The sequence below is a fragment of the Littorina saxatilis genome, linkage group LG2, assembly GCF_037325665.1.
Source record: "Littorina saxatilis isolate snail1 linkage group LG2, US_GU_Lsax_2.0, whole genome shotgun sequence".
NCBI classification, from domain to species: Eukaryota; Metazoa; Mollusca; class Gastropoda; order Littorinimorpha; family Littorinidae; genus Littorina; species Littorina saxatilis.
In genome coordinates this window covers 20245799-20259805 of record NC_090246.1, presented here as the reverse complement: position 1 = coordinate 20259805, position 14007 = coordinate 20245799, and the positions used below count along the sequence as shown (strand labels likewise).

The window sequence follows — 14007 nt, the reverse complement described above, 5'->3', positions numbered from 1 at the left end:
GCCCGGACGTTTGTATTGCATTTCAGCTTGGAGGCTTAAAATTTAATTAATGAGTTTGCTCAATAAAGTTGTCATTAAAATCGATTTTTCGCAAACAGATTTAAAATTGATTGTATCGTATTCTTCATCACATTCTGAATCTAAAAATATATACATATACTGTTCAAAAAAAGAAACGCATAGCTTGTAATATTTGGTTAATTTAGTTATATGGCTACAAAGATATCCACCAAACTGCAGAAAATGTTTATCTGGTCGTCGACCTTTCGTCCATTGCCACAAGTGAGCTCTGCACGTGACGCATGCGTTATCAGTGGCTACAATGTCAAAATTGCTCATTTGGCATGACCACTCGTCATGCTTCAGTGTAATCTCGTGAAACTCAGGGAATATTGAGCTCTCACCATGTCTTCCAAAACCCATAAAAGCGGATTGTTCGCCACAAAGAAATCAGACGACAATTCAGCGACGAAAGATGGCCCGATTGAGCAGAGAAGACCGCCAAATTGCATTGGGTCGTTTACAAGCAGGCCAAAGTCAAAGTGCAATCGCCAGGCACTTCCACGTGTCCTAGAGCACCATCAGTAGACTGTGGGTCAGGTTTCAAGCCACTGGCTCCGTTGCTGACTTGCCACGAGCGGGAAGACCAAGGGCGACAACTGCTGCTCACGACCGCTTCATACGGCTCCGCCACCTCCGGAATCGTTTCCTGTCGGCCTCATCTTCTGTCCAGGCTCTCCCCGGGCCACACCGATTATCGGACCAGACCGTGCGGAACCGCCTGCATGAAGCTGGTTTGAGAGCTCGCAGACCTCACAGAGGAGCTGTCCTCACCCGCCGCCATCGCCAGAACCGAGTGCAGTGGGGCAACCAGCACCTTCGCTGGACCGTCCGGAATCACTGGAGACACGTGTGGTTCAGCGACGAGTCCTACTTCCTGCTCCAGCAACATGATGGTCGGAGGAGGGTCTACCGGAGAGTAAACGAACGTTACGCGCCCAACTGTGTGGATGAGGCACCCGTTCATGGTGGTGGAGGCGTCATGGTGTGGGGGGCGATCAATACCGCTGGAAGGAGCACCCTGGTGCACGTCCAAGGGCGCATAACTGCCCAGCGATACGTGGAGGAAATTCTGCGCCCACACGCCCTTCCTCTTCTGGCTGACCAGGATGCCATATTCCAGCAGGACAACGCTCGCCCGCACACAGCACGACCCACCACCCAGTTCCTCACCGACCACCATGTCCAGGTGCTTCCCTGGCCATCCATGTCGCCAGACATGAACCCGATAGAACACCTCTGGGATGAATTGGACAGACGTGTGCGCAGGCGAGAAGAAGCGCCGGCAAATCACCGCGATCTATTGCAGGCACTTCAGGAGGAGTGAGACACCATCCCACAGCAAGATATCCGGCATCTGATCCAGTCCATGCCCAGAAGGTGCCGGGCAGTTGTTGCTGCTCAAGGCAGTCACACCCCCTACTGACTTGACAGCCTCGGCACCCAATCGTATTGATTGACTGATTGATTTGAAGATGCAAATGAACTGTGTGTGCATTCAACTGTGTCCATACCAAATTTCAAACAAATAATCTAAATATTGGATTTTCTGTTAATTTTTTCGAAAAATAAAACAAATTTGGCAAGTAGCAACTATGCGTTTCTTTTTTTGAACAGTATATGTCATGTTTAAAATGTGATTACAATTAACGAAAATAGATTAATTAGTCTTACGATAGAAATCGATCCAAAAATGATTTCATCTTATTCTTTATCGTTTCTAGATTCCAAAAACATATAGATATGATAGGCTGTATTCAAAACAAGCTCAGAAAGTTAACACGAATAAAGAAAAGCACGCTTTCCTGCTTAGCACAATACGCTACCGCGCTATTCTGGCGTGTCAATATCACTGCGCTTTGCACGTGGGAGGTGAGCGATTTCCTTCTCGCTGGGATTGACGAAGCTGTACTGTCTTGGTGAAAAAAATACAGTGCGTTCAATTTCATTCCGTGAGTAAAACAGCTTCTATATGTATATACGACTAGTGTCTGTCTGTCTGTTCGCGATGCACGGCCAAAGTTCTCGGTGGATCTGCTTCAAATTTGGTGGGCTTATTCAGAGAGACCCCGGACACAACCTCATCGATGAGATATTTCAACAAGTGCTCTCAGCGCGCAGCGCGGAACCGATTTTGGTTCCACCTCAGCTATTTTGGTTCCACCTCAGCTTACCCGGGCCCCCATACCGACACACCATAGCCGCTACACCACATCACAACGCCAAAGTTCTCGGTGGATCTTTTTCAAATTTGGACACCGTATTCAGCTACACCCCGGACACAATATCATCGATGAGATATTTCAACACGGGCTCTCAGCGCGCAGCGCTGAACTCATTTTCGTTTTTGCGTTCATTTCACCATTATAAGTAACTCTTCCTTATCTTCTCCAGTGTTTGGCGTTTATCTCCCTTCCTTCGTGTGGCTTTCCCGTTCAGTTCTAAGTTACTATTACTATTTTTAGAATGTCACTGCGCTGTCCACTGCGCTGTCCACAACGCTTCCCTTGCACCCGTAAGTTGTTCTTACTGTCAAAGTGAAAAGGTCGAATCAATTTATAGCCACGCGAAAAATACACTCTCACCTATCTCTATATATTTATAGATACAGATATGCATATATATATATACGGCTTCTCTGTGTGTGTGTGTTTGTGTGTGTGTGTAGGCAAAAACCTATGTATTATAGAGTTCTGTTTGTGATGGGGTCTAGCGGCTTTTGTCTGTCTGTATGTTCTGGCATGTGAGAAGCCACAGCAGATAATATAGGGCTAAGAAATAAGCTCTAAAATTCTCAATCCCGTTTGACAGGACTTCGCCTTTCAAAGGTGATTGTGGTGAACCGCCACGCTGTCTGTCTCTGTCGCACCGTTCACCCCAAATTCCCGTTTCTGAGGTACTATTTTTAGAATGTCACTGCGCTGTCCAGAACGCTTCCCTTGCACCCGTAAGTTGTTCGTACTGTCAAAGTGAAAAGGTCGAATCAATTTATAGCCACGCAAAAAATACACTCACCTATCTCTATATATTTATAGATATAGATATACATATTATATATATACGGCTTCTCTGTGTGTGTGTTTGTGTGTGTGTGTGGGAAAAAACCTGTTGATTGTAGAGTTCTGTTTGTGATGGGGTCTAGCGGCTTTTGTCTGTCTGTATGTTCTGGCATTTGAGAAGCCACAACAGAAAATATAGGGCTAAGAAATAAGCTCTAAAATTCTCAATCCCGTGTGACAGGACTTCGCTTGCAGAGGTGATTGTGATGAACCGCCACGCTGTCTGTCTCTGTCTCGCGATTCACCCCGGCGAAGCCGGGTATTCCTCTAGTCTATATATATATACGACTAGTGTCTGTCTGTCTGTTCGCGATGCACGGCCAAAGTTCTCGGTGGATCTTTTTCAAATTTGGACACCGTATTCAGCTACACCCCGGACACAACCTCATCGATGAGATATTTCAACACGTGCTCTCAGCGCGCAGCGCTGTGCGCGCTGAACCGATTTTGTGTTTTTTTGTCGGGATCCACTACCAGTAACTCTTCCTTATCTTCTCCAGTGTTTTCAGCCGCGATTATCTCCCTTCCTCCGTGTGGCGTCAATCCATATTCCCGTTACTACGTTACTATTTTTAGAAGGTCACTGCACGTTACTATTTTTAGAAGGTCTCCAGTGTTTTGCGCGTTTATCTCCTTTCCTTCGTGCGCCGGCAAAGCCGGGTCCCAGGCGCAGCCTGGTATTCGGCTCTACTTCTTCCCGGTACCCGGCGAAGCGGGTAATCATCTAGTGACTAAATGTAGTAATTTCGCCTTACGCGACTTGTTGTTTGTTTGTTATTGTTAACGGGCTAAAGTGACAGATTGGTAGCCGGTCATGATCGATGGATCGATTTGCCGATTGTCTGGTATTCACCAAACACTGCATACTTGTTTTATGTTGTTTTTTATTGCATTTATTTTTCTCCAGATGATTTATTTTTTATTTATTTTTTGTAGGAAGTTGATAAGCTGACATATGACTACCATGCTTGACATGCACATATATGTTCTTTGTTTTTTGGTTTGCTATTTGTTTATTTTACCTTTTGAATCTCTTTAATTTAGTGCTGTGTTGTGTTTTGTTGTTGTTTTGTTTGTGTAAACAACTCTTGGACCTGACATGTTTCAAATGAAACGCTGTCGTATCCAAGCAAACTGTGTCGTTTGACGGAAAAGCCTAGCACTCAATTATCGGCTGTCCAAACTTCTTTCTCGGATTCATGCAAAAGCACACACCTAAAACAACTCCGAAGACAAACCTATCGACCCGCACTTTGTTGACATGTGTGACGCCCCCAGCGTCATCGGTATTCATACGCCAGGTAAGCTTGGACACATTTAATTTATTCGTATCAACAATAATTTGACTGTTGTATTGTAGATTCGTAAAACATAAAATCAAACAACGAAGATTAATAAATATCTGCAAACGAAACAAATCCCGGAGTTTTAGCCAGCTAGACGAACTATTTTCGGCAGCGGCGAAGTGTCCTGGTGGGGGTAAACAGGCCGTCCCCATCAAGTCAATAATGGAAGGTAGCTGATACGACTACCAGGTGATTCACTCGGAAGGCGTGTGCGATCGTTTGTGCTATGGAAGATCAGCAGGACGATGGTGATCGATTCAGAGCTATTTTTGATTTGTGCGACGACGACAAAGATGGATACATAGACGTGGAACATTTCAAAGGACTCGCCAAAGATCATTTTGGTGCCGAAGGATTAGACTTGGAGGTGAGTGGACTGATCTGTAATCGGTGAGACCGCAGCTTCATTAGACTGATTAGTTGGTATTGGATGATGTTTCACTTCGCAGGTAACGGTCGGTCACCGCCTCTGGTTCCCACCATCAGATGCCTTGAGGCTGTCTTTTTGGTCCTGTTGTGAAATGGTAGTGCCTGCTTTTGTTAATTTCTTCCCCTTTGAGTTGAAACTGAAACTGAAGATTAATTTGATGATACCCGGGGAAAACTATTACTTTCTCTGCTCATGTAACATCACCCTCTCTTTCCCACGTTACAGTTCATGTATGTATTCACACACACACACTCATTCACTCACTCACCAAATGACTAATTGGTGTTTGACAAATTACAAGTTTTTCCTCATTCATGGTTAAACTTGAGCGAGAGTGTAAAACAGTTTTATATTTAGTCAATGTGATGTAAAATCCATACATGTGTTCCCCTTCCTGAATGGAAAATCCAGTTTCTGAGTCATTTTGCAATGGAGCAGCTGTTATTGATTGATGTTATGTTTTGTTACAATTGTATTGAAAGAGTGACTCAAGTTACATCTTGTTACAGTCCTGGACTCAGGATGTAAAACTAAAAGGGCTATAGGCCTAACTACTTTTTATTGCTGCTGCTATAACTACTAACTGCAACTGCTACTATTAATATTATATATACCATCATGTACACGTTTGGGTTGTCTGTGACTGTGTGACTGTGAGACCTTAACTAAGCAGAGATATATGTTGATTTCACAACAAGTATGCTTTTTGTGCTGTTTGTATGCAGACTAGCGTTTTACCTGATCTTGAATGGTACTGTACCGTCACAGTCATTTGTGGTTGTGTTGATTTCATGGTTATGCTTTCCTGCTTTAAGTTTTATATATCAACGGTTAAACGCAACTTGATTGTTCGTTATTGGCATCCACTAGCCTTGGGAGAAGACTTGACTAGAAATAGAGAGAAAGCCTGCAAGGCTGTCACAGTGACAGACATTTGGGTAATTAAGATGTCAAGCAAAGAGAATCAGATTGATGGCCACTGGAAGCAGACTAGTGTCGTAAAGGCTGTGTCTGTTTAGAAGATGACTGCTTTCTAGAATACTGTTTGGTGTGACTGTGTTCTATCTGTTGTGTCCTCTCTGATATTAATGCTTTTCTTATGAGTATTAAAGCTAGTTTTTGTTTTTTCATTTAGTTAAGTTTTACTACAATAGAATAACTGAATGGCACATGGACGACAACACACATACACGCATGCACATACAAACAAATATGGAAAAAATAACCAAAACAAGCCTTCACGTTTTCACCAATATTTCGGCCTCGTGACCTTCGTCAGGGTGTTCTATAATTAGCTCGCACGATATTTACAAATATCCTTTGACGCAATGTCTGTCTATGACGTAATTATACATGACGTATTATGTTTTGAGTGCCGGAATTCCAAAAATGAATAAGACAGTAATAAGCTTAGTTCTAAACAAGTGGATTGTTGAAGATAATGCAGTGTTGAATAACTGGATGATAACAAGGTGGGTGGGAGATATTGAGGACTTCAAAACGGGTAAGCAGGGACGTATATATTATAATTTATATATATATATATATCGGGCTTTAAAAACAAAGTTACGCCCGTACTGTGATGGACATTTTAGTAAATCATCCTTTGACCCGCTCCGGACTATGACTACATTTCAATTTTCAGTTTGGAAGCTTGAAACATAATTAGCTTATTTCTTCATTTAATTTCTGCTTGAAATTAATGACATTGAATAAACAAAATTTACAAATGATTGCATTGTATTCTCCATACTTTCCTGATTTCAAAATGTTATAGGTCTATACTGTTTGAATTGAAAATGTGCTAAAAAATAAAGACACAAGAAATTCGTCCCACATGCTCTTGTTTTGCTTTGAAAATGTCGCGAGAGTTTGGAATTAATTGCATCTTCACAGCTGTCGCAAGATATCCGTCCCACATGCTTTGCTATGTAATGTTGTGATGGTCACGAGAGCTTGGAATATTGAAAGAGGGTGTATATATACTGTGAACTCACTTTTGTCACCAAGACCACTGTGTCACTGTGAGAGCTGTCTGAGTGTCTCTAAGGGTTTTGGTCAGCCCAGAACTTAAACCAGTCTCTGTCTGTGATATTGTCCAGAGTTGACAGTTTCTATCTTTTAGGCTGACACTGACAGATTGAATACAAACATGTATTGCTTTACGCAGTGTGTTGTTACTTTGTCTGTTCTCTGCCATTGTTTCAATGTTGAGCAAAACTGAAAGGTGTTTTGTATACACACTAAAGTGACATCCATAGTGTGAGGCAGTTCACTCATGTCAAGGACACTTCCCAATAAAGGACACTTTCTCACTGGCTCCCTTAAGTAGACCAAGATACCTGTCACAAAAAAACTCACCTGCATTTTAGGAAACATTTTACAGGGGAACCCCCCCTTTTAAATTTAAGACCTGATTTTCTTAGATTGTCGGAGGTCTTAAAAGGGGGTTCCTCTGTACTGGTCTTTCCTCACTGGCACCCCTGTATAAATCTGAAATCAAGTAGAGTTCAATGTTGATTTAATTCATGTTTGGACATGGTTTTAGAATATAGTACTAGTAGGGGGAAATGAGAAACTTGGATCATGAATGAATTCAAAGTGTATAATATACCGGTACATACATGGAAAGTGCTATGTCACTGTCACTGTGTGCATTCATTTCAACTGTTAGTGTCTAGTGACATTTTCACTGTTTAACTTGAGGTGAGTGCTTGCACCTACACTGGTTCATTTTTGTGCCTCCACAGGGGCTGCTAGAATGTAAGTTGAGTTCAGTTGAGTAACACTAGCTGTTGCTTGTGGCCAGTGCTGTGCTGGCTGTGGTGTTGGAGTGGTTGATGATGGATGATTGATTGATGATTGTGTTGTTGGCTGCTTCAGGAAATCACAGGTGTCATAAACCTCTTGGACCCTGAAGGAAGGGGGCTGATCAGCTTTGAGGATTTCTGCCGTGGTGTGACACAGATTGTTGACATACAGCAGCAAGGTGGGTTGGCTGCTGACATTTTGTACGCTTTTGTTGCCTGTAGCTTTGATCAGAATTCTGTAGAACATGTAGTGATAGCGCATACATTTCCTTGAGTTGTAGGTATGGGGGGGGGGGGGGGTGGGACTAACGTTTTTTTGCGTAACTTACTAAATTCAAAGTATACATGTGATTCATTGAAATCTGAACTTGCTTGTAAACTGTCAGTAGAAAACACAGTATCTGCCTGTTTGTATTTTATTTTGCCTGTTTGTATTTTGAATATATATATATATATATATATACATGGAAAATGTGTCACAGAGAAAGTGCTTTTATTGTGCACAGATTTTGACCTAACATATTTTCCAGCAAAGGTTATGATCATCAGTATCTCACAATATCAGCTGTATCAGCTGTCCTAATTAATAATAATATCAAGGACTACTGGTGTATATGTTATTGTATAACTAAGGTGAAATGATTAATTATGTAATTTGTGAGATAGTTGTGAGTGGTGTACCTACTACACAGTCCATTGGTCTGATAGATTAGTGCATTACAGTCAGGGGGGGAGGGGGGGGTGTTACAGGGGTTCCGGCTGTCCCCCCCCCCCCCCCAAAAAAGGTTCTGTCTGAAAAAAACCAAAAACATTTTCTGTCTGAATTTTAATTTTTTTTCTGTCGCCGGGGGAAGAGTTAATTGTCACACCAGTTGATCAGGATAAGCCACAAATTGTTTATAATTGTTTAAAATAGTTAAAATTCTTCAGCTTCAGCTCCGACCCCTGGACCCCAGGTAGTAACCCCACCCCCCCCCCCCCCCACCCCCCTCTGTTTTAACTGCTCCGCCCCTGACAGTAAACATCATTGACCTTGACAAGAAATGCTCAGTTTCCATGACTGCTCTCATGACTGGAAGCTTCTGTTGTTTTCAGCACACTCTTCAAGACTTCTTAAATCCAGTGTCAGTGTTGATACTCTGGTTCCACTGGACATTGCCGGGGATCTTTCTGGCATACACGTGAGTCTGCTATCCTTTTTGAGTCACTTGAGAAAAAGTGACTCTATGTAATCGGTCAGTGTTAGTCTGTCCGGCCGGCCGGCCGGCCGGCCGTCCGTAGACACCACCTTAACGTTGGACTTTTCTCGGAAACTATCAAAGCGATCGGGCTCATATTTTGTTTAGTCGTGACCTCCAATGACCTCTACACTTTAACGATGGTTTCGTTGACCTTTGACCTTTTTCAAGGTCACAGGTCAGCGTCAAAGGAAAAATTAGACATTTTATATCTTTGACAAAGTTCATCGGATGTGATTGAAACTTTGTAGGATTATTCTTTACATCAAAGTATTTACATCTGTAGCCTTTTACGAACGTTATCAGAAAAACAAGGGAGATAACTAGCCTTTTCTGTTCGGCAACACACAACTTAACGTTGGGCTTTTCTCGGAAACTATAAAAGTGACCGGGCTCAAATTTTATGTGAACGTGACTCCCAGTGACCTCTACACTTTGACGTCTGCTTTGGTGACCTTTGACCTTTTTCAAGGTCACAGGTATGTCTTGAATTCTTCAGGTATGCATTGTGTTGTGAATAGCAATTTCTTCCTGTCCATCTGATGCCTCATATAATATTCAGAACTGCGAAAGTGACTCGATCGAGCGTTTGCTCTTCTTGTTATAAGAGACTGAGAGTTAATTAGCTCACCCCAGGTCAACTTATGTGCAGACCTGCTAGTGCCTTATCCCCCTTTGTGTCAAAGATCGGTTGGTTATAGCAACACAAAAATCACCAGCTTGCTTCCCCCAAAAGAACCGTATGGCCGATGTGAATGCGTGATATATTGTGTAAAAAATTCCATCTCACACGGCATTAATAGGTAGACATGCGCCTTGAGTCGCCTTGTGTGGTGAGATACGTGCGCGATATAAATCCTCGTAAATAAAATAAATAAATAAATAAATGGCTGCCTGAATAGCGGGGTAAAAACTGAAAAATACGTAAAAACCCAAGTGTGCAAAAACATGAGTGAACGTGGGAGCTAATTCAACCCACGAACGAAGAAGAGAAGAGAATTAGCTCACACTGGAGGATAATTTACCAGTCATCTGCAAAATGTCTCCCTTTCAAAAGGTCGTCAACCCAAAGAAGCCTGAGGAAATATTTATAAGTCTGGTATGTAAAGTCCATAAAACAGATAAATATTTTGATAAGAAGATTTGACGATACATGTATTTGTTTTTTTAACAAGACCAAACGGGGGAGGGGCACTTTGCAAAGTACAAAGTTGCAGCTTGAAACTTGCTCAATTAGTAGTATGTTTTGCAAGTTGGTTTGATGTGATGATTTGTACCTCAGGCATACTTCTTGGCACATGAGGCATACAGCAAACTAAAAGGGTCACTCAGGTTGCCACAATCTTGGGATCACCAATGCACTTTGTAACTTTGCTGCCCAGTCATGCAAGTTACATACCTGAGCCGAGTTGATTGGCATGTGTGGTCTGTATTCCACTTGGTGTAAGTTAGGTGTCGCCGTGGTTATGACTTTAAATTTGGAATTTAAGATGGGGCTATCTTTCAATACTTATGGGTTTAGGACATGTAGTTGTATATATTTGATCACCTTTTTGTCAAGTATTGTGTTCAGACTGTGCTTCGCTGCCGCCTGGTGGGTTAAGAGTGGAGATTTTTCCGATCTCCCAGGTCAACTTATGTGCAGACCTGCTAGTGACTTAACCCCCTTCGTGTGTACACGCAAGCACAAGACCAAGTGCGCACGAAAAAGATCCTGTGATCCATGTCAGAGTTCGGTGGGTTATAGAAACACGAAAATACCCAGCATGCTTCCCCTGAAAGCGGCGTATGGCTGCCTAAATGGCGGGGTAAAAACGGTCATACACGTACAATTCCACTCGTGCAAAAACACGAGTGTACATGGGAGTTTCAACCCACGAACGCAGAAGAAGAAGAAGAAGACTGTGCTTGTGGTCGATAAACAGATTTTGTGAGAGGCGGGCAAACAGATGGAATGCCATTCTTTGGTCCATGCTTGTGTGGAAGTGAAAATATGTCTAGGTTTGGAGAAAAACAATGAAGTTCAATCAATCAATCAATCAATATGAGGCTTGTATTGCGCGTATTCCGTGGGTACAGTTCTAAGCGCAGGGATTTTTTTTAATTTTTTTTTTTTTATGCAATTTATATCGCGCACATATTCAAGGCGCAGGAATTTATTGATGCCGTGTGAGATGGATTTTTTTTACACAATACATCACGCATTCACATCGGCCAGCAGATCGCAGCCATTTCGGCGCATATCCTACTTTTCACGGCCTATTATTCCAAGTCACACGGGTATTTTGGTGGACATTTTTATCTATGCCTATACAATTTTGCCAGGAAAGACCCTTTTGTCAATCGTGGGATCTTTAAGGTGCACACCCCAATGTAGTGTACACGAAGGGACCTCGGATTTTCGTCTCATCCGAAAGACTAGCACTTGAACCCACCACCTAGGTTAGGAAAGGGGGGAGAAAATTGCTAACGCCCTGACCCAGGGTCGAACTCGCAACCTCTCGCTTCCGAGCGCAAGTGCGTTACCACTCGGCCACCCAGTCCATAAAGTTCCTCACTCTTCTTAACCCTTTATTAGCTTTTTCTGAGTAGCTTGCTGGGTCATTGGCTGCTTTACAGATCCTGCTAAGAATGATCTAGTGATTGCACAGTGGTTGTTCTACGTAAGTTATAATAACTAAGGTCTGATAATTACACACAGCCATTGCAAACCTGAACATTACTGAAACATGAGTAACTGTCCCAAAAGTGCTTGAAATGTGTACAAGAGTTGCAGTGCAGTCATGAGTTCGATTTGACTCGCTGTTCAGTTACAATTGACAGAAAATTGCAAAGTGTAGGTTGCAGTATGAGATGTAGGGGGCCTGGTAACTCAGTTGGTGGAGCACTGGACTTGTGATCCGGTGGGTCACTGGTTCAAATACAGGCCGGGGCGGACATGGGTCAAATGTATGACTCGGAGATGATATCCATGTTCCACCCCCGTTTCACTACATTGGCTCACCAAATACCTCGTTAAGTCTACTATAAGTGGCGGTGGCTGATTACACCTAAACACGCACGCACCTGGGTTAGCAAACTCCTGTTTCTGCTAGCTTTTTACTGGGAGGAAGCAACCCGACAAATTTCCCAGCAATAGGATAATAAAGTAATGTGCATGTGCCTCGTACAGCATGGCACAGTGTTTGTTTGTCTGTGTTGCCAATACACTGTCAGCCCGCGCAAGCAGAAAGTGTGAGGAAGGATGGGGATATTGCAAGCAAGCATCACTCCGCCGGGGAGATTATCCCAAGGTGAAAAAGGGTTCAGCATTTTTGGCAGCACACAGACTGACTTCGAGGACAGTTCGGAAAGTTGGAGCATCCGTTGGCTGGTAGCAAGCCAGTGTCTTTTCGCAGTGGAGATTATCGTACAGGGGAAGGAATGGACAATATGTTGCCAAATGGCTGTGTTCAGAGACTGGAAAACTAGAGGGGATGGCTGCAGCAAGCAGGCTTGGATGCACCATGGAGATCATCTTGAAAGGATGAAAGAGACATGTGTCAACATGACATTTGAGCTGGAAAGGGAGGCTTGCTAATTGTCTCAGTCTAATGACGCTGGGCTGTGTTTACTTGTCGGCTTGTTTCTCGTGTACTTTAAAAGGGTGATAGCTCAGTTTAGCAGCACAGTTTAGCTAGGGAGGGAGGGAGGGCACTTCAAACAATTTTTTTCGAGAACTTGGTCTTCTTTCCAGCTTGACTTTTACAACCCTCTTTCATTCTTCTGTTCTTTTTTTTTTACATTTTTGGCGTAAATCAGTGCTTTAGATACATGTAGTATTTCTTCACACAAACACACACGCTTATTAAATCTTACCAACTTCCATATTATTGTTCAGTTAGCGCAAGGGGGTCCTTGTTTCTTATGTGAAATCTTTTTGAAAGAATGAGGTTTTAGTGTGGGTTATGTTCAAATGTTTACTTTGTGCGTCTGTTGTATATGAACTCAATAAAGTGCTTTGGGAAATGAGAGATAGGCACAAAGAGACATATCACAATCAACATAAAAATGATTTTTAATATCCCAGCTTGTTCCTGTTCTAATCTTGTGGAAGTATTTAACCCGCAGGATGTTTTATTGTAGCTGTAGGCAACCAGGAAAAAGACAACAGTAATAAAAGCATTTTGCCTTCAAGTTTCAAAAAACAACAGCACAGCAAGGAAATAAGAAATTGCATTATCACAAGTGGAAAAAGCCTAAAGCTGATTTTGTGCATTCAGTCTATCCAAAAACACAATGAAATCATCCCTGTTCAGGAGGGCGGGGATGTAGCTTAGTCGGTAGCGCGCTGGATTTGTATCCAGTTGGCCGCTGTCAGCGTGAGTTCGTCCCCACGTTCGGCGAGAGATTTATTTCTCAGAGTCAACTTTGTGTGCAGACTCTCCTCGGTGTCCGAACACCCCCGTGTGTACACGCAAGCACAAGACCAAGTGCGCACGAAAAAGATCCTGTAATCCATGTCAGAGTTCGGTGGGTTATAGAAACACGAAAATACCCAGCATGCTTCCTCCGAAAGCGGCGTATGGCTGCCTAAATGGCGGGGTAAAAACGGTCATACACGTAAAAGCCGTGGGAGTTTCAGCCCATGAACGAACAAACAAAATCCCTGTTCAGGGAGAAATGTGTGTACAGTGGAACCCCCAATCTAAGACCCCAAATTTAATAATAATAATAATAATAATAATAATATTAATAACGGGTATTTATATAGCGCCTTATCCGAAGTTCAAAGCGCGTATGCTGTGTGAGATGGAATTTTTTACACAATATATCACGCATTCACATCGGCCAGTAGATCAACAGCCTATAGGCGCTGCATCCACCTTTCACGGCCTATTATTCCAAGTCTCACGGGTATTTTGGTGGACATTTTTATCTACGCCTATACAATTTTGCCAGGAAAGACCCTTTTGTCAATCGGGGGATCTTTAACGTGCATACCCCAATGTAGTGTACACGAAGGGACCTCGGTTTATCGTCTCATCCGAAAGACATGCACTTGAACCCACCACCTAGGTCAGG

At 42.8% G+C, this 14007-nt stretch overlaps 1 protein-coding gene across 3 annotated transcripts in view; it reads left to right on the top strand.

Annotated features, from left to right (window-relative positions):
* The first annotated feature begins 1684 nt into the window (after positions 1 to 1684).
* Positions 1685 to 14007, top strand: part of LOC138958433 (rab11 family-interacting protein 4-like) — a 47398-nt gene continuing 35075 nt past the window's right edge. For all 3 annotated transcript variants that reach the window (XM_070329586.1, XM_070329585.1, XM_070329584.1), the window contains exons 1-3: positions 1685 to 4832; positions 7779 to 7884; positions 8801 to 8886. In XM_070329586.1, the coding sequence (XP_070185687.1) occupies positions 4692 to 4832; positions 7779 to 7884; positions 8801 to 8886 (333 nt within the window). In that variant the 5' untranslated portion in view covers positions 1685 to 4691. The remainder of the gene's footprint in view (positions 4833 to 7778; positions 7885 to 8800; positions 8887 to 14007) is intronic.